Source organism: Mustela lutreola, chromosome 3 (assembly GCF_030435805.1).
Source record: "Mustela lutreola isolate mMusLut2 chromosome 3, mMusLut2.pri, whole genome shotgun sequence".
Taxonomy (NCBI): Eukaryota; Metazoa; Chordata; class Mammalia; order Carnivora; family Mustelidae; genus Mustela; species Mustela lutreola.
In genome coordinates, this window is record NC_081292.1 from 22,291,154 (window position 1) to 22,312,714 (window position 21,561).

Below are 21,561 nucleotides of genomic sequence, written 5' to 3' on the forward strand. Positions count from 1 at the left end.
ATTTGAAATATTTTTTATTTCTGTTAATAATGAGACTATAGGCAAACTACAGTTTTTAATCTATACTTTAAGCCCATGCTATTGAATATCAGAACTTTAGAGATCCTTAGGCTCTGCACTGTCTTAGAATGACCAATCATAGAGAAACTATTTGCAAATCATGTATCTGATAAGGATCTATTATTCAGAATATTTTAAGAATTCATACAGCTCAACAAAAAGACAACCCAATTAAAGATGGACAAAGTATTAGAATAGACATCCTTCAAAGAAGATATATAAATGGCCAACAAGCACATGAAAAAAATGACTAATGTCATTAGGAAACTACAAATTAAAATCATAATGAGATATCACTTCATATCCACTCAGATAATTTTTTTTTAAATGTAACATAAAATAACTAGTGTTGGTAAAGATATAAAGATACTGGAACTCTGGTACATCGCTGGTAAGAATCTAAAATAGCGCAGACACTGGGACAGAGACTCACTGGGCCTCAGTAATTATCATGTGACTTAGCAGTTCTACTCCTCAGCATATATGCAAAAGAATTGAAAACAAGTATTCAAACAAATATTTGTACACAAATGTTCATAGCAACATTATTCACAATCGACAGAAGGTGGTATCAATCCAAATGTTCATCAACTTATGAATGGATAAACAAAATATGGTATATCTGGAACATTGTTCAGTCATAGAAAGGAGTGAAGTAAGTACACAACGACAATGTGGATAAATCTAGAAAACATTCTGCTAAGTTAGAGAATAAGACAAGAAGGGCACCTGGTGGCTCAGTGGATTAAGCCTCTGCCTTTGGCTCAGGTCATGATCTCAGGGTCCTGGGATCAAGCCCGACACTGGGCTCTCCACTTAGTGGGGAGCCTGCTTCCCCCCCTCTCGCTTCCTGCCTCTCTGCCAACATGTGATCTCTCTCTCTGTCAAATAAATAAATAAAATCTTTTTTAAAAAGAGAGAATAAGTCAAGAAAAATGTCATATATTGTGTAATTCCTTTTATATGAAATATCCAGAATAAGAAAATCCTTGGATTAGTGTTTTCTGGGGGCTGGAGGGAAGAGAAAATAGGAAATGACTGCTGGATGGGTATGGGGTTCTCTTTTGGGGTGATGAAAATATTCTAGATAGTAGTGATGGTTGTACAACACTGTGAATGCACTAATGCCACTGAATTATACACCACAAAATGGCCAGAATGGTGAATTTTATATGTATTTTACCACAATAAAAAGATAAATTGTGGAAGGGAAGGAATTGAAGGTGGAAAACAAAACCAATTCTTTCAAGATGTTTTGTTCTAAAGGGAAACTGAGTAGAGTAACTGTAAGGGGATATGAAGGGAAGAATAAGTTTTTAAAATATGGGAAATCTTGCCTTCACATAACATTTTATCAAAAAGATACTTGTTGAATGGATGATTGGATGTATGGTTACCAGACAGACACAAAGGCTGGCGGAGCTCACCTCAGGATGAAAAAATTAAGATCACCATTGATGGGCTAGATCCTTAACAGATGAAATCATGAACCACCATTGCCTCTGGTAGTCATGGTCTCACTATGATTAAAAAAAAAAAAAATGATGACAGTAGGGAAGCAACATAAGGCATGAAAGACCATCAGACTAACTAATTTATTTCAAAATTTATTGCTTAAAATATCAGGTAGATTTCACCTCAGTTCTCCTTCCCATAGTGAGAGAATAGATAAAGGGTCTGTGCTAACAGCAAGGTGTGTGAATGAGAAATCCCATTTCTAATTGATTGTTGATGAATGAAAGAGATGTATAACTTTTCAAATTGGGTAGATATATATGTATATATGAATGTACTTTAATAAATTCCAAATGGCTGACAGTAAATGCTGTTTGAAAAACATTCTGTAAATCTTTGGAAATTTGTTTATTTAAGGTTAAAATTATTCATGTCTCCTATTTTTACTTTTTTAAATTTTTCAGTATTTTAAGCATATGCAAAGGTAAAGGGATAAAGTGATCCTTTATATACACTTCACATATTCAACAACTATCAACTCACAGCCAATCCTGTTTTATTTATAATCCTACCCACTCCTCTACCTACTTTTTGGGGATTATTCTGAAATACCTGCCAAACATCCTGTCATTTAACATGTAAATATTTTATTATGGATCTCTAAAGGATAATGGTGCTCTTTAAAAATATAGCCACAAATGGAATAACAAGATGGCAGCAGAATAGAAAGACCCTAGGCTCATCTTGTCCCATGAACACAACTAAATAACTATCAGATCATCCTAAATACCCCATAAATTGGCCTGAAGACAGACAGAACAACAAATAAAGGGAGAAAAGAGGCCACATCAAAGAAGGAAGTACAGAGATGCGGTTTATGGGAGAAACAGATGGTGAGTGCTGTGGAGGAGAGAGAGCCATGGTTACAGAAGAGGGCAAGGAGAGGAGTACACAGGAGAATGCAAAAGGAGGACATTTTCTCAGTCATTGGCTTGGAAAGTGAGAGGGGCTGAATTTCTTGAGTTCTTAAAACCAACAGGGCTTAAAGCTGGGAGCTTTAAAGGTCAGTGAGCTTGGCTGGTATAGAGCCTGGAGGGCACTGTCTTGTTCCTAAAGAGAAGGCAGGCAATCAGTCCAGGGGCAGACAGCATGAAAACCACAATCTGAAGAATGCCTGGGGCACACAGTGGGGAGATTATTCACTAGTCAAGGAGCACTTTCCTGAGAGGCATAATTCATGGAGATGCCTCTCTGGAAACAAAGGACCTGACTGGTGCCATTTCCCTCACCCCTCTCTCAGCATAAACACAGAGCCACCTGCAAGAAGCAGTGCAGCTCTGACACTGGCTGCCTAACTTGCTTACACCAAGCCCACCTCTCTGCACTGTGGAGGGACTGCCCTTTTCAGTCAAGCTTGCTTCAGTCCCAGTGTGGTGGTCCCCTACCCAGAAGACCAGTACAAAGCCCTGCTCACATCGTATCTCCTGACCAGAGTTCTAGAGGGTCTCAGTACTGGTAGAGTTGGTGTCAGGTGTCATTTCACAAGCCCACCAGAGCACACCTGGTTAAAAATCACCACATTTAGGCCAGGGACCAAACACTGCCCACAGCAGGCAAGGAGAACCTCTGAAAATAATTGTCCTAAAGGATAGAGCAGCCAAAACGGGGAGCACATACAGCACACACTGGAGACTCCCTGAAGTATCAGAGCCTGAGCACTACATGACCTTGTCTTTTTCATAAGGCCATTACTTTCAGGAGCAGGAGACATAGCTAGGTCTTCTAACACAGAGAAGAGATTTAGACAAAATTCCAAGATGGAGGAATTTATCCCAAATGAGAGAACAACATAAGGCCATAGCCAGAGATCTAAGCAAAATAGGTAAAAGTTAACATGACTAATGGAGAATTTAAACCAACAATCATAAGGCTATTCATTGGCTTGAGAAAAGATATCAGTGAGACCCTTACAAGAGATAAAAGAGTTAAAAAAGAATCAATCATAGATGAGGAATAAGTGAGATTGGAAACAGGCTTCATGCAATGAACAGCAGGCTGGAAAAAGCAGAGGGATAAATTACTGACCTAGAAGATAAAATAATGAAGCTGAACAAAAGAGAGAAGAATTATGCAACACAAGAATAGATTTAGGGAACTCAGTGACTCCATCAAATAATATTCATATTATTGGAGTCACAGAAGAAGAGAGAGAAGAGAAGGCAGAAAATTTATTTCAAGAAATAATAGCAGAAAACTTCCCTAATCTGGGGAAGGACACAGACATTCAGACCCAGGAGGCACAGAGAACTCACACCAAAATCAACAAAAGCGACCAACCCCAAGACATACTGTAATTAAATTTATAAAATATAGGGATAAAAAATCTTAAAAGCAGCAACACAAAAGAAATCCTTATCTTACAAAAGGAAATCCATACAGCTAGCTAGAGATTTCTCAACAGATACTTGGTGAGCTAGAAGGGAGTGGCGTGATATGTTGAGAGTGGTGAGTGTGAAAATCTATAGCTAAGTAGTGAATAGTAGTGAAAATCTACAGCGAAGTATACTCTATCCAGCAAGGCTCTCATTCAGAACAGTAAAGAGTTTCCCTGGCAAACAAAAACTAAAGAAGCTTGTGACCACTAAACCAGCCCTGCAAGAAATATTAAAAGGGACCTTTGAATGCAAAGGAGACCAAAAGCAACAAAGACAAGAAATGATCAGAGAAAATCTCCAGAAACAGCAACAAAACAAGTAATAAAACGGCAATAAATAATTTCTATCAATAATTACTTTAAATGTAAATGGACTAAATCCTCCAATCAAAAGACATTGTCAAAATGAATTTAAAAAAAAAAAAAAGATGCATCTATACGCTGTCTAAAAGAGACTCGTTTTAGACCACAAGACACCTGCAGGTTGAAAGTGACAGGATGGAGAAACATTTATCACACAAATGGGTGTCAAAGGAAACTCAAGGTAGCAATACTTATATTGGACAAACTAGACTTTTTTGTTCTTGTATTGTTTTTATCCTGCTTTGGTATCAGTATTATTACTGTCCTGATGGTGTGTTTTTGAATGTGTTCCTTCTATTCCCTTATTTGTAAGATTTTTATAAAGCTTGTCATTTTTTTAAATGTTTGGTAGAATTCACCAGTGAAACCATGTGATTTGGGCTTTCTGTGCTGGGAATTCTTTTTTAATTTAAATCCAATTCACCAACTTTCAGTAATCATTAGTTTCAGATGTAGTTTCAGATGTAGTACTTTATCAGTTTTGTATAACACCCTGTGTCCAGTGCCCAGTGCTGAGAGATTTTTGATTCCCAATTCAATTTTAATTCTTATTATTGGTCTAAGAAGATTTCCTACTTCTTGGATTCAAGATGCATGATTCAGTCTTGGTAATTGTGCATTTTTAGGAATTATCTGGGTTTTTCCTCTGAGTTATCTGACATGTCCATATATAATTGTTTATAGTAATATGTTATCACACTATGTATTCCTGTGGTTATCTGTTGTATTGTTTTCTCTTCCATTTCTCATTTTGGTTTTCGAGTCTTCCCTCTTTTTTCCTTAGTTAATGTAGTTAAATCATTGCCAATTTTATCTTTTTGGAAAAAACTGTCATTACTTTCAATGTTATGTTATTGTTTATTCTGGTCTCTATTTTATTTATTTCTGATTCTCCATTGTTATTTCCTTCCTCTACTAAATTTCAACTAATTTTCTTCTTTTTCTAATTCCTTGTAATGTTGTTTATTTAAACCTTTTTTTTAGTATGAGCATTTACAGCATAAATTTCATGGTAATATTTGCTTTTGCTGCATCCCCTAGGTTTGGGAATATTTGTGGTTTTTTTTTTGAGACATATTTTGATTTGCCATTTGACTTCTGATTTGGTCCATTGTTTTTGCAGTAGTGTGTTATTTAATATTTATAAATTAAATATTTAATATTTACACTGTAGATTTTCCAGCTGTGTTTTATTGTTGATCTTTAGTTTTGTACCATTGTGGTTGGAAAACATACTTGTTATATTTCAGTCTTCTTAAATTTGTAGTATTAGCTGTGTCTCTTTTTACTTGATTTAAGCAGGGGATTCTTCTGTGTATATTTGAAGAAAATGTGCATTCTATTTTTCTTGGATAGGATGTTTTATATGTATCTTTGAGAAACATGTATTCTGAAGTATGCTTCAAGTAAAAAATGTTGAAAAAGAAACTTTAACTGAGGGTACTCACTTAAAATAAATAAAGCATATCAGAGGGAAAGTGGGTGGACGGATGGCTGAAATAAGTGAAGGGGATTGAGAGTACACTCACCATGATAAGCATGAATAAAGATGTATAGAATTGTGGAATCATCATATTGTACATCTGAAACTAATATAACAATGCATGTTAACTATATTAGAATTAAAAGAGCAGAGAGCCTGATGTGGGGCTTGATCCCCGGATGTGGGGATCATGACATGGTCTGAAGGCAGAGGCTTTAATCTAATCCACTGAGCCACCCAGGCGCCCCAAAACTTTTTTTAGTTTTTTAAAATGTAAATGACAGGGGGCATCTAGGTGGCTCAGTCATTAAGCATCTGCCTTTGGCTCATGTCATGATCCCAGGGTCCTGGGATGAGCCCAGCATCAGACTCCCTGCTCAGCGGGAAGCCTGCTTCTCCCTCTCCCACTCCCCCTGCTTGTGTTCCCTTTCTTGCTGTCTCTGTCTCTGTCAAATAAATAAAATCTTTTAAAAAAAAAAGTAAATGGACAGAAAAATACATACCATGTGAATAGTAACAATAAGAAGAGTGTGGTGAAATTAATAGCAGATAAAACAGAATTCAAGACAAAGATCATTATTAATGATAGAGACATTTTTATAATAATAAAAGGAATCTTTATTAGGAAGTGATAACAGTCATAAATGTATGTAAGCCTAATAACAGAGTTTTAAAATACATTAAGAATTGATAGAAATAAAGGGAGCGATAGTCAATTCCATAATTATAATTTGAGATTTTAATGTCTTCCTTAGAAACTACTAGAACTAGATAAAAACAATAAAGATGTAAAGTATCAGAACATTAAAAAATAAATAAAACCATATACTATTTCACACATAAACTAAGTAATTTTTTACTATCATCCTTTTTTAAAAGGATTTCATTTTAGAAAGAGAGTGAGCATGCCTGTAAGAGCGGAGGGAGGGGCAGAGGGGGCGGAACAAGACAAGCAGACTCCGCCGTGCTGAGCTTGGAACCCAAGGTGGCCCTCAGACTCATGACCCTGAGATCATGACCTGAGACAAAATCAAAAGCCAGACGCTTAACCGACTGAGCCACCCAGGTGCGCCTACTATCCTCTTTTTGAACCTGACCTTCCTGAGCTAGTAGACAAAGAATCTGCCCTGTTTTAAAAATTTTATTCTGTAACTTAAGATCCTGTCAACAGTTGAAGCAAAACATTAACATAAATTAAATCCAACAGATTCCATAGAGAAAAAGTAGTGTACAAGAAAAGTTTTATACCAGATGCACCTTTGCTAATAAAGGATGATTGATTCTGGACCATCCTGAGAAACAGCTATAGTTACCTACATTCAATATAATCCTAAGAAAGAAAAGATGCTAATGAGAAAACTCTGTCCCAGGAATAATCCATGACTGTTGCACCTTGATAATTTTACAACATTTACAGAGACTCTCCTATATGGACTTGACATGGGCAAAGAGAAATGCTGTTTGGTTTAGGAGACAGCATCTTGGAGAGAAATGTAATAAAAAGCTTTCTGGGCTCAACATATTCATCATCTCGTAACAATTTCAGATAACATGAAATGCTGCCTTCAAAGGAAACTTGTGAAGTATTGCCAGTGAACCTAAAATCTAGAATAGGAACTGCCAAGTCTTGGGATTAAACACGTAAATTTATTTCTTTACCATGAAGCTAGGGACTGTGAAAGCTAAAGAAAAATGCTGGAGAAACTGACCATGACTATTGATTCACAGGTCCTGGTTTTCTCCTCTATGATTTAAAAGTGGTTTTAAAAGAAGAAATGGAATGTATGACAAAGATTTGAAAGAACACATTTAGTCGGGGGCACCTGGGTGGCTCAGTGGGTTAAAGCCTCTGCCTTTGGCTCAGGTCATGATCCCAGGGTCCTGGGATTGAGCCCTGAATAGGGCTCTCTGCTCAGCGGGGAGTCTACGTCCCTTCCTCTCTACCTCTGCCTGCCTGTCTGCCTACTTGTGATCTCTGTCTGTCAAATAAATAATATCTTAAAACACACACACACACACACATTTAGTGTGCATCATCAAAAATAATAAAATAATAATGAGACAGGGTGCTTGAAAGTGACGTTTATAGGTGACAAAATTCTTGCAATGAAATTATAAAATACAAAATATAAAAATATATTATAAAATATATAAATGTATAAAATTATAAAACATATTAAAAATATAAAATACTCTATGAAAGACCACTAAATGATATAACATAGAAGACTGAGGTACTTGAAGGTAGAGACTAGACATTCATTTTTATATCCCTTGTATCTTATAAAGCACTTGAACCAGGTAAGTGTTTGTATCAGTGGAGGACTGAATACAGCTGAATATCAAGCAAGGCATGACTTTATTTCTCTTATTTTATAAGAAAGAAGTCTGAAGGTGGGCACTCGAGAGGTCACATGAGAGCTCCACAAAGTTATCATGGATCCAAACATGTCCATCTCACTGCTCTACTACCCTTAGCATAACCCTTGTGGCTCATGGTTCTGACTGGCTGCTGGAGCACCAGCCATCACATCCACATTCCACATTCCTTCATCCAGCAAGATGAAGGAAAAATAAGTCTGGGCTGCTCCTTCTTAAATCTTTTATGAACACTCACATATCACTGAATAGAACATAGTTATTTCACCACCTCTATATGCAAGAGAGGTTGGGAAATGTAATGTTTTACCTGGAGCCATATGCCAAACCAAAGGAAAAGAAGAAAATGTTGGGAAGCAAATCTCAGATTTTGTCTTGGAAGTCAATATAGATCTTTATTCTATGGGAATAGTGAAGGAGAAAATTATCAGATCCAACTACAATGATATTAGAATAGTAACTGTTATTTATTGGGTTTAAATAATGTGCCAAGCACTATGCTAGATACTTTAGATCATCTTGAGTAGTGAACACCACAACCAAGAGGGTATAGATATAATTAGCCTGATTTTACAGATGAGAAAACTGAGTCTCAGAGAAGCTGAGCAACTTGTTGTTTAGTAGCAACAGCTACTAAATGAAAGAGCCATGATATAAACTCAGGTCTACTTCGTTCCAAAGTCTGTTCTGTAAAAAATCTTTGTTGCTTGATGTGGTCCATGTACTAGCATGGGGAAGCTTGTCCCCCCCACCACCAAAAAAAGAGAATTTGGGGCCCCACCCCAAACTGCCAAATGCAAATTAGCAATTTCACAAGTTCCCAAGTTATAAGCCTATTAAAGTTGGCCAAGCATCATTCTCTGCCATTCTACCTTGAATATATCAGACCTCATTGATAATAAAGTTTGCCTTTAGTCTTAGGGAAATAATTTTGGTCCATTCTTTTTCATTGTGAGTTTATTTAATAGTGTTAATTCCTCACATAGGATTAGCAGATAGGGAAATAATTTCCAAATTACATAGTTCAGGTATGATTCCTTTCCCCAGCCCATTAACATTTTGACCCCATCAAGTTAAAGCAAAGCACATTAACACAGCTGAGGCCACGGAGGACAGAGGACTGTACATGATGCCTATTCACTTCAAGTCAGCTCTTGGCTCGGTTTAGCCACAAGCTGTGTCTCTGAAGTGCTTACTGCTAGAGTTTCATCTATCTCTGCCCCTGTCTCATAACTCGGCAGCTTCTACCTTCCTTTCCACCTCTTCCAACAAACCACCGTCACCTTCTACTTAGGAAAAGTACTATATTTACCGCATGACTTCTTTATTAATGGTAATTTAACGTGTCTTTTTTAAGTTGGCAAGGACTTTTCATTAAGATGTTAGCTTGTTAGTCATATAGGATTTAAGAGATCTACCCAACCTTATTTGCTTCCAAATTGTCCTACTATTTTTAGTAAGCAGTTTCGCAGAATGAAAGGAACAGAGTGAATCATGTTACAACAATAAAAATGTCTGCATTCTGCAATGGCTGGACGGGTTCGGAGGAAACACTATCCATCTGCTTTTGAATAAACACCCCGTCTCAAAGGTGCTGTAGGACGCACAGGAGAGATGATGGGCTTAAAAACAGAAGGAATGAATCCAAACGGTCACAGATAAAAACTCCCAGCTTAAGAGTTAAAACTGATCTCAGCGTTGAAATGCAGTTAGCAGGAAGATATTTTCTGAGAGAAGTCTAAGTAATTAGCATAGACCCTGACCCTGCTTCTGTGTCTGCAGCATTCCCTGGTCTCAACCTTAACCTTGACAAACCCCCAGTCGCACCTGACCCATGCACCTGCAGATCCCAGGACCTGCTCTGGCCCTTTGCGATTCTTTGCTGAAACCTATTTGCCCAAGCAGACCTTTAGTAAACCCAGACAGAGATATTTGCAGCCACCCTAGAGAGCACAATACTGACTCAAACCCCCGTGCCCCACGCTGAGCATGTGGCTATGAATAGGGTCTACCATTTCTTACAAAACCTTCCCTCACACCCCATTACCAATCATTTTCTTAATATCTAAGCATAGTAAGAATTGATATTTCAATGTTTTGTCCTTAATCTGTCTGCTTCTTATATAACTTCTTTGTCTGATTATAACATTTTTGACTAGGACTGTTGTCCTTAAAATGCATTTCCTTTTTGATAAAAAATAGTACATTCTCTTTTAGAGATAAAAAGAATATTGACAAGAAAAGCCAGAATCTACTATTGTTTTTTTCAGTTACTTTCTATCCATTTCTCTGCCTAGCCCCAAATCTGAAAGAAGTTATTCAGTCTTTCTGGATTTTCTTTAATGAGGTTTAAGAGTCTCATGCAACAAATATTTTATACTTTGATTTTTCTTTGTTTAAAGAAGACTTAAAATTCTGGGGCACAATGTTCACTACTCACCCATTACTATCATTGAAATACTCCTAAAAATCTCTCCATTTTCCTTATTTCTCTTCTAATGCTATACCTCCTACTTAATATATATACAAATAATATATAATTAATTCTGTTTTTGAAATTTGGCAATTCAGAGGAATAAGTCTACAGAATGGTGTCTAATTCTTAAATAACTCTGCTATCAGTTGGTTGTCTTTTTCTGTAACATGTCTTTTTCTGTAACAGTTTTTATTTCCCATTAAGTCTCAGGTATGGGTGTGTATGTCATTGTGAAGTAAGACAAAGAGCACAGTTGCTTTCATAAACATATGATGATGTTTATGTATATGATGATCGGGTTGATGGCATCATCTTTCAGTGATTGTCCCAAATCAGACAAGTCATCAACTAAGTAATCAGAAAAGAAAAGCTGACTGTTTTCAACTAAAGGAAGATTAAAGCTGTAAGTTAAATCAGCCCCATCATGGTTTCAGTCAAACAAATTCACAATTATTAAAATGAACTTATGCAGATTCATCAAATAAGTCTTTCCAGGTAAGTCTTTTCCAGGTAAAGGAGATGCTGACTGCAGCGAACTTCTGTAACAAGAAAAGTTAACTTGACATTTTAATACACAGAAATGAATGAATATGTTGATAGGATGGGACTCTGCGCCAAAACAGAACATATACCTGGTTCAAAAGAATTAAATCAAGCAGATTTAGGGGCCTAGGGATGTATATGAAGAAATTATATAAAATCCACGAAGGGGAAGAAGGTGGGCTTGGGTGGAGATCTAATGGATAAGAATAAAAAATAGTTCCAGAGAGAAGAAGTGATAGTACCTTGAGAAGTCAGTACTGGAGGGAGAGAGGAAGGGGGAGGAGAAACAGTGGGGAAGAGAGAAAGAGGGAGAGAGAGAAAAGGAGGGTAAAGTGGAGAGGGAGATAAATTTTCAAATAAGGATTACAAAATGGGCCTAGAGCAAGTATAGTTAAGAGAGACATTTAGAGTATCCAAGTATTTTCAATGTTCTTAAAAGTTGGGTATCTGATAAAGATTTACCCTACCTTGCTGGCTCTTTCATTGTTCAGAAAATAGAAGGAACAAGAATAATAGCCACAATTTACTGAGTAATTACTCAGTTTCCAGCATTATGCCATGTACTTTGTACATATTATCTCATTTAATTCTTTCAGAAATCATGAAAATTATTATTCTCATACAGGTAGTAAATGGCAGGGCCATCTTGCAGAGCCCTGAAATTTGGGGCAAGGAGGGGATCTATTTTATAGTAATAGCATTACCCTAAATAATACGGAGGAAGACTCTCTTGAGGAAGTGACTGTGGAATTAAGATGTGGAAGATGAAGAATTAGACCAAGGGGAAGGGATGGAAATGCAAGACTGTTTTAAGCACAGCAAACAGCCAGTGCAAAAATCTTGAGGCAGAAGTGCTCATAGTGCATTTAATGATTTAGAAAGTGGAGTGTCTGGAGTAGTGAGAAAGGGGGGGGGGGAGGAAGCTAGAGAAGGAGGCTGGGGCTACATTAAGTATTCTGGGTAATAACCTGAAAGCTATGAAAGAGTTTTTAGAAGGGGAGGGGAGTGATTAGACTTGTGTTTTGCAAAGGCTCTTTAGGTTGAGAAAGGTTCTTTAGGCCGCAAAGGTTCTTTGCAGGGAAGTGATTAATTGAAGGAAGACAAGAGTGGAAGTGGAGAGACCAGTTAAGGAGGCCACGGAGAGAATGGAGACTTGAGGGTGGATAGACAACAAACTGAACAAAACAAAACTAATCTTCATATAACCTTCCTCCATCTGTTCTGTCTCGGTGTATGGCTTCCCAGTCCAGTCCATTTCATCCTTGCAAGTAAGTCCCAAACTAGAGGCATCATCTTTGGAACTCCCTCTACTACAACACCATAAGGACTCTGTTGACCAATTCCTGCTGGTTTTATTGCCTTTAAAAAAACTCCACAAACGAACATAAATTACACCTAGACATTTACTCTAGCCCTCTCCAATATGCTTGAATGGTCTTTCTAAAATGAAGAAGCCTCCATTAGTGCCCAGACGCTAAAATTCTGCCATGAGACTTTTGCACATGATGACATGATGTTTGTTCTCTCTTCTTGGGAACTCAACCTCCATATCCCAGCTCCTCAATTGCTCAAGGAAGACCTTCTCTTCCATTCCCAAATTCCCCACTTTGGGGTCTCCTTGTACATTTGGTTTTTTGTGGCACAAGTATTTCTAAAAATTCCTCCCTAGCTATACCGGAACCTTCATGAAGGCACGTACTATCTCCTTCAATTTCATGATTAGGCCCTAGACCCTATCTGTCACAATACATGGTTCGGAGAAGACCATCTATAAATATAGATTGACTCAATGAATCCCCCAGATTTGTGGATTTTAAGGGTTTTATGTTATCTTCGTCACTATGGAACCATTAAAATTAATTTTTGTGTCCTGGCAAATCTGTACAACAGATACTCCCTCTAAAACAAGCGTTTATTCCTACCTTGCCAGTGGATATTCACTCCACTGGCAAGCACTGCGCGTGCGCTATCTGCCAGGCCTGCAACACTTGAAGACCCTCTGGTGAGAGAATCACTTTTGCGCTTGCTCAGTTTGGGGCCGCACAACCAGAGGGCGGGGGGCGGGAGGGGGGGAAAATCCGACGAAAAGGAAATGGTCACTGCGCCTGCGTCGCTCCTTCTAGGGCTCAGGCTGGCTGCGCAGGCGCATAGAAACCATTTTGACCGTAAACATCCTGCCGATTTGAACCGAGGATTTGGGCGGCAGGAAGAGCCGCGGCGTAACGGCAGCCATCTTGTTTGTTTGAGTGAATCGGAAAGGAGGCGGTGGCTGTTGCCGCGGCGGGAGCTGCTCCGAGGCTACACCTCACAGGGGCTTCCCCCCCTTTCCCCGCCCCCTCCCCCGACCCTTTTCCCCTCCCCAGGCCACCCAGCCCGCCCAGCTCCCCGGCGGAGAGCAAGGTAAGATACGGGGCCAGCCCCTCTAATCCTAGGGCTCCCTCCGCCTACCCCTTCCCTGCCACCTGGCTGTCTAGGAGCTGGACTGGGGAGGCCGGGGGGCAAACGGAGGGAGAAGAGCACTCGCCGCGCCCCAGGACGGTGGCCGTGCTGCCCCCCCTCTGGGCTCCGGAACGGCAGCGCCTCCCGCCCAGGCCTCTTCCCCTGGGCCCGCCCTCGACCGGGACCCGCGCAGCCTGGGCCCGCATTCTCGCTTGCTGGGTAACAAATGGTTCTGGTCCGTTCCAAGGCGGAAAAAGCCGTTACTCCACCAGTTCCCCGCCGGGAGCCGCATCTCCTGGAGGAGGTGGAGGAAACCCCGGGGCGCGGAGGGAGAGGCGGAGGTTTGAACGAGCCCGCTCTGGGGACTGGGCCGCCTACTCCGGTAAAAATGGCTGTCTCGGAAGACGCGGGGCGGGAGGCGGCGGCGGGTCGGCGCCCGCGTTGGCAGCTCCAGGGGAGGCAGCAACCGTGCGCCGAGCTTGGGTTCGGCGGTCGGAGATGTGCGGGCGCAGCCTTCGCGGGCGCTGTGGGGCCTCAACACCGCCGCGGGCCCCTCTCCAGGGACTGCTGCTGCTGCTCCCCCTCCCCCTTTTTAAAGGAAGATTTTGTTGGGAATATTGCATATTGGACAGACCTATAGAAAACCCGACCAGGGGAAGTTGCTTTTGATTCCTAGGGAATTAACCTAATTGGTTCCCCCCCCGACTTTTTTAATGATTAGGATATTGAGTGTTTTGATGCTGATACAGGGGACGCTTTGGGAAGGTGTGTGTTTCTGACAAATACTTGACGTCTTTTTGCTGGCCGGGAAAGATGGATCTGCGGGGTGACACTGTCTAGTTGTGCTGCCAGACCTAGCAGCCTCCTTCAAATTTGAAAGAAGAAAACGCTGGAGGGCTTGTCTGCCCACCCTGTGATTCGTTAGGCTGTCTTAAGCGTTCAAAAACGCGCTGGTGCTTTTTTTAAGGTTTTCTGGTAAAGGCTTTGCGTTGATCGGCTCTCTTTGCAAGCGAAGATTCATATTTGCTCTCCTAATGCTGTTTAGAATCATCGCTGAATTCCAGAAAAAAAAAAATTCTTACTTTCATAAAATGAATGCAAATGCCAGTGACTTGTGTGAGTCGGCAGAATCTTGGAGACGGGGACTGGAGAAGCTTTCCTAAGTTGTAGTCATTAAATTTCCTTTTTTAATGTTGGAGGCAACTCATAATTATTTTTTAAAAAGACACTGATGACATATACCATATCCAGTGATTAAATTATTAACAGTTCGTAAATGGTTGAGGTGACGACAGCAGAAGTGACAGCAGTGCATAACTAATGAACATCGTGCGTTTTATACAAAGTGAGAATTACATTGGTGAAGTGTAACCTAATTTAATTTTTGTGTTGTTTATAAAGATAGTACATTAGAACACTCAAGAATTAAGTTTTCCACTTAGAGTCGCATATGTTTAAAGTCTTTTTAAAGTTGATTATTTCTTTCCTGATGAATTTCTATTTACTGAGACACATATTCTGAGAAGTTTTATCTTTTATAGTTTTGTATAGAAGGGAAATTTCTGATTTTTGAGAAATAAAGGTTTTGTGTTATTTGTTTAAATGTGATGTCAGGTTGTTAGGCATGATCATGCTGACCTGTATATGCTCTGCTGTGTGATTTTTTTTTTCAAAGTTACTGTTTACTTACATCTAGTGGGATTGTGTTTGCTGTTCCGTTTCGTTCTCATAACCCTGCTTGGTAAATAGCTTCAATTTATAGATGTGTAAGCTAAGACTCAAATGTTAAGTAACTTTTAACCCTTACTGAAGAACTAAGGAGGGAGCCGAATTTGAATCTAGGACCTTCTGATTATAAAAATTCTTGTTCAAAGAACGTTAGTACCAGTGTTAGTGTGCAGTGTTGGAAATAACTTCTGTTCCTGAGACACTCCCCAATCCCTCAGAGGTAATTACATTCTTACATGTGTTAGGTATAGTTCTCCGAAGTTAGTAAATCCCTGAATTTCAGTCTTCAAGGTGTTTATGGTTTGTGAAAAATGAACCACACAGACTAAGCAGCTTAACTTTCCAGTTAATGGCAAAGCAGGATTGTGTCTTGACATTCAGTATATCGGTATTAACTTTGAGTGCATGGTATTTGTGTATGTTCTCAGTTAACAGTAAAAAAGGTTCCCAGTGGACTCACCTTCCAAAGGTAACCACTGTCATCAGTTTTCATTTGTATGCCACAGATACTTTATGCAAGAGCATTAAACATATATTAGAGCCCTCCTTTAAAAAAAATACAAAAACATATATGTATATCATTGTTTAAGGCCACACAAAATTCTGTTATATGGCTGTATTTTGTTAAAAGTCGCTAAGTAGCAGCTAGGTAAGTTATTTCTAATATTTTGCTGTTAAAATTCATGCTGGCAGGGCAACACAGTATTGCAGTTAGAGATGTGGGCTCTGAAATTTAAGTTCCCACTTGAATTCTATGCTAGCAACCTTTGGCACATTGTCCTCTCCTTTTCTCCCTTTTCCGGTCTGGGTGAGATTTTTAAGATTTTTTTGTTCTTATAAATATTTTACACCTCCCAAGTATATCTTTGGCATTGTACTTGAAGTACATTTTCTGGTTTAAAGGTATCAGTGTTTGAGGTTTTCATAAGATGTTGGCAAATTGTCCTTCAAAGAGGTCATACCAATTTATACAACCATTGTCCTGCCTTGTTTTCTAACAGTGAAATATCATAATTCATACTGTAAAAACATGAAATTACTTTTGGGGATATTGAGAAAAGTTTGCTGCTTTAGGGGAAAAAAAAAGAGAAATCATGAAATTGCTCAACTATGCTCTGGTACCAAATGCCGGCGTTATGCTAAGATCTTTTGCAAAGGATTAACAGAGATATACAGAAATTCAAAATCTACAGATATTAATCAACTTCTTTTCCTAAGATTGGTTAAAGGATAGTGATACTAAGGAAAAAGATTGTTTTGAAGCAATGATTACACTTTCTCCATATTTAGATATAAGGCAGTACTTGAGCCACCACTGTTCTTCAGGCTTCCTTTAGTTATTAGGGTGATTTCCTCTTGCTAATTGTTTCCCAGAATAATTTTAGCACCACTCTACTTTAGTTACCCCCATCCCATGCCAAGAAAGCATCTATTTAGGAATCTCTGCCTCCACATAGCTGGGATATTTTAGGCATGGTACTTTGACTAGGAGCTTAAGTCCTGGCCATGAGCTACTAACACCTGTTGAAAAGAGCCAGTATTAATTTCTAAAATCTCTAGAATTTTTTACATGTGTCAATTATGAGATCACTTGGTGTATCTCATTTCCTTATTCATTAAGTACGTATTTAGTAGTTGACATGCAGTGGGCAATATTCTAAGAGCTAAATATTAAGGAGATTTTTTTTTTAATACAGCTATCTTCTGCAGTGAAACTTAGGACATCTTGTGTATGACAGTGGCTGTGTTTCTAAGAACAGACTGCCATTTTGAATTTCTACAAAATCCTGTAGACTTTATAGGGCTGTAGATGGAGCTTAATTTTCATACTAATAAATGTTTAGGCTTAAAGTAAAAGCACTGCTTTGCAACATAGATTCTTTGGTTATGGGAAGCATATTTTGAACTATAAAATACTGCTGAGCAGGATATAAGATACACTTGAAGTGTTATTTAATTCTTCTACCTTAGAGTATTTGATATGAATTCTTCCTAGTTTCATATTCCTTAGTTCTTTTCTTCACTTCACATTTGAGAGAAAGAGTTCACAACATTGAACAATTGATGAAGTCTGGGTTTTTTTCCCCCCTTTGGAGACAATTTTTCTTGTGTAAATTAGAGATCTCCTGGGAGCATCTGGTTCAGCAAATGAGAATTTCAGGACCCTTTGCCATTAAGGGAGAGGAGGCAAACCTGATTGAATTACTTTTGCACCACCACCCTCCACCCTTTCAGACTTTTTTGACAGACATGAAGTCTCTTGCCTATGATATGTTTAACTAATAAATATTTTCTATATACATCACTGGAAAGAATGGACACAGTTCTTAATTCACAGTAAAGTAAGCAAAGTCTCATTTTAAAATTTAAAGTCTCTATAAAAACATGAAAATTACCATTTATTTACTTTGGATTTTTTTTAAGCTAATTCAAAAAGGAATTTTTATTCTAACTAGCAGTGTATAAACGTTGATACTTCTGTATATCCTCATTGGACTTTGGTGTTGCCATTACTTTTTATTTCAGGTCTTATGATAGATGTGCAGTGATTTCTCATGGGTCTAAATTTGCATTTTCTTAATGACTGGTGATGATGAGCATCTTTTCTTGTTCTTATTTGCCATTGTTAAATCCTTTTCTGTGAAATTTCTTTTGCCTGTTTCCTAATTAGACTTTTTTACTTGAGTTTTTAGCATTCTTTGTTCTGGATCCAAGTCCCTGTCAGATACATCATTTTTAATTTTTCCCCCATTTTGTACCTTATCTTTACATTTTCAGCGCTTTCCTATAACAAAATTTCCTTATTTGGGTGTTTTTTTTCCTTTATGGGACATGTTTTTAGTGCTCATCTGAAAAAACTTACTGGGATGGCTGGCTAGCTCAGTCAGTTAAGCCTCCGCCTAGGTCTTGATGGGGGGGGAGGGGGCTACCCAGCAAGGAGTCTGCTCCCCTCCCTGTTCGAGCACATGCGCTCGCTCTAGTGCTCTCACTCTCTAATTCTCTCTCTCTCAAAAAAAAGTGTGTGTGTATATATATACACCAAGCTTTAGGTATACCAAAGGTTTTTCCCTCTGTTTTTTTCTGAAAATTATAAACTTTTACATTTAAGTCTGTGATTTATTTTGAGTTACTTTTTATATAATGTGTGAGGTTTGGATCAGGATTCCTTTTTTTTTCCCCAGTTGGGGTGACTGATGTCCAGTCACCCAAGCATTATTTGTTGAAAAAACTATCCTTTCCCCTTTGTCAAGCTTCTTCATCTTCGTGAAAAATCAGTTGGACTTAAGTGGATTTCTGGGTTCCCTATCCTATTGTATTGATCTGTTTCTTTTTCTGTCTGCCATACAGTGTTGGCTATTGTAGCTATGTAAATCTTGAAATTGGTTAGACAAATTCATCCCAATTCTTTAAAAAAAAAAAAAAGCTATTCTTATTCCTTTGCTTTTTCATATAAATTTTAGAAACATCTTGTGAATAGCTGTAAGAAAACTCACTAGGATTTTGATAGGTGTTAAAGTTTCTTTTAAAACTAAACATACACTTATCATACTACCCAGCAGTCAAAGGTCAGGACATTCGTCCCAGAGAAATGAAAACTCTGTTCACTAAAATTCTGTATACACAGATATTTATAGCAGCTTTATTTGAAACCTCCTCAAACTAGAAGTAACCAAATATCCTTTAGTAAATGATTGACAAAGCAAATGGTGGTATACCCATCTCATGGAATGCTACTCTGTGATAAAAAGGAGCATACTACTGATGCTTGAAATCATTTGGGTGGATCTCAAAGAGTGTTAGATGGTTGGATCCAAAAGGTCACATACTCTATGATTCCATTTATATAACATTTTCAAAATGACAAAATTAGAGATAAAAACAGAGTGTTGGTTGGTGAGGCTTAGGAATGGTAGAGAGGAAGGAATGGGTGTGACAATTTAAAAGGATGGGAGAGGGAGAGCTTTGTATTGATAAATTAGTTTTGCATTTTATTTGCTTACGATGTTGGTTACACAAATATGCACATGTGATAAAATGGCGTAGAATTATGTATACACATTGTACCAACGTCACTGGCCTGGTTTTGATACTGTATGTAAGATGTCACCATCGGGGGGAAAGTAGTTAAAGGGTAAGTGGGACCTCTCTGTACTATTTCTGGGACTCCTGCAAATCTATAATTATATCAAGGTCAAAAATGTTTTAAAAATGTTTAAGTACTTCTCATGTGGTATGGATGTGCTTGAGTTTATTTATGTAAAAATATGACATACATCTTCTAGTTCTGGGCATTTTAGAAAGAAATTCATCTGGCAGAATAGATTTTTTTAATCTTCTGTGAAAGAGGGAAAATAAATAATATAAGGGAACTGTTGGGGCGCCTGGGTGGCTCAGTGGGTTAAAGCCTCTGCCTTCTACTGGGGTCATATTCTCAGGGTCCTGGAATCGAGCCCCGCATTGGGGGCTCTGCTCGGCGGGGAGCCTGCTTCCTTCTCTCTGTCTGCTTGTCTCTCTGCCTGCTTGTGATCTCTGTCAAGTAAATAAATAAAATCTTAAAAAATAATAATAATAATGATATAAGGGAATTATCAACACGGGAAATATAGGAAACATGCACAGTTAAAGCTGGAGTTTTTAAGCTGCTTTTTTTTTTCCTTTATGTATTTATAACATAGCTTACTGAAAGAAAAATAATATGTGAATAACAATTATATTTCTACTAAGGCTATTTTAGTCATAAGATAAATATTACAGTGTGTCATTGTCCTGAATATAGTATTTAAATTATAACTGGACAAGTGCTTTTCAAGTTTCTGAGTTGGGAAAACTATACATAAAATAGCTTTTAAGCCTCAGTTTTTCTAACTAGTCACCTGTAAAATGGAGGCAACCCGCCTTCTTATCTTTATTTGGTACAATATGAATGTGTATTATCACAGTGCTTGTCATGAGATAGTAGTTACTGTATAAAGCATCTAGGTGAGTATCAGTTGTTAATGGGGTTCTTAAAAAAATGGAAATTTACACATTAATATCTGTTCCTGAGTGTTTTTCTTCTTTGACATAGTTTTCTTGCCATGAACAATGTATTATCTAGCTTTTGGCCACAGTCAGACTCCACAGTCAGTAATCAAGATAGGAATGGAATGAACACTTGATGGAACTTCAGAATGAGCAAGAATTGTCTGGTGACAATTTTTACTAAAAAACTAAACAAAATCCTGGCACTTTTATTTGGAGTATAGAAATGGTTTGGCTCCTGTGCCCCTTTTCCCTTCAGCTCTTTATATTTTGAGGTTTTTTTCCTTCCCCTCTCAAAACTAAGCAGTCGGTTCTTTTAAATGTGTATTGTACTTTACTCAAACCTTTCAAAGTTCTTATATTTAAAAGAATTGGAAACTTTTATTTTCAGATTTCTTACATGTCTTGATAAATCTTTGTTTTCACATGGTATTTATATTAACTCTTTTTCCCTTTCAGGTTTCCTCCTGTTTCATAATCAGCCGGAACAATGTTCTACGCACATTTTGTCCTGAGTAAGAGAGGGCCTCTGGCCAAAATTTGGCTAGCGGCCCATTGGGATAAGAAGCTAACCAAAGCCCATGTGTTTGAGTGTAATTTAGAGAGCAGTGTGGAGAGTATCATCTCACCAAAGGTATGTTTGATATTGATACTTTTTATTCAGTTTGTTGATTGTTTACTGATATGTAAAATAGAATTCTGTAAAATTAGGTTAACATCTGTGTATATTGGAGGCAAAGAAAAATTTGTAGATTATCCATAGTTCCAGTTTGATACTCTGTTCCCTTTAAAAATTCTGTAAGTGCACTGATACTTTCATTTGCCAGTTTTCATGGTAGCTAAGTATGAGGTCAGGCAGTACCCAGATATTTTATATTTGTCTTTCTAGATGTTTTCGTACTAAAATATGTATGTAAGTGTTTCTAATTTGGGAATTTAAAAAATATTCAAAGAAAGGATCCATTAATTGGGAAAGGTTGTAGGGATCAAGATCTAATTATCTTATCCATCTGGTAAATAGTGTCCATAATGCTTGTTCTTCCTCAGCTCCATAGGCCTGCTTGCTCAAAAATACCCAGATTTTTTCTGTTTCTTGAAGATAATCCAACGTTTCCCTGTCTCAGAACTTTTATACTTGCTGTGCTCTTCTCCTAAATATTTAATTACTGTCTCCCACTA

At 38.1% G+C, this 21,561-nt stretch overlaps 1 protein-coding gene across 2 annotated transcripts in view; it reads left to right on the forward strand.

The window, feature by feature from the left end:
• Positions 1 to 13,380: 13,380 nt before the first annotated feature.
• RAD21 (RAD21 cohesin complex component) overlaps positions 13,381 to 21,561 on the forward strand; it is a 28,678-nt gene continuing 20,497 nt past the window's right edge. Inside the window, exons 1-2 of one of the 2 annotated variants that reach the window (XM_059165736.1) lie at positions 13,381 to 13,593; positions 20,842 to 21,016. In XM_059165736.1, coding sequence (XP_059021719.1) covers positions 20,873 to 21,016 — 144 coding nt within the window. In that variant the 5' untranslated portion in view covers positions 13,381 to 13,593; positions 20,842 to 20,872. Of the gene's footprint in view, positions 13,594 to 13,862; positions 14,015 to 20,841; positions 21,017 to 21,561 lie in introns of those variants that run through there. The other variant, XM_059165737.1, reaches the window with a different exon arrangement.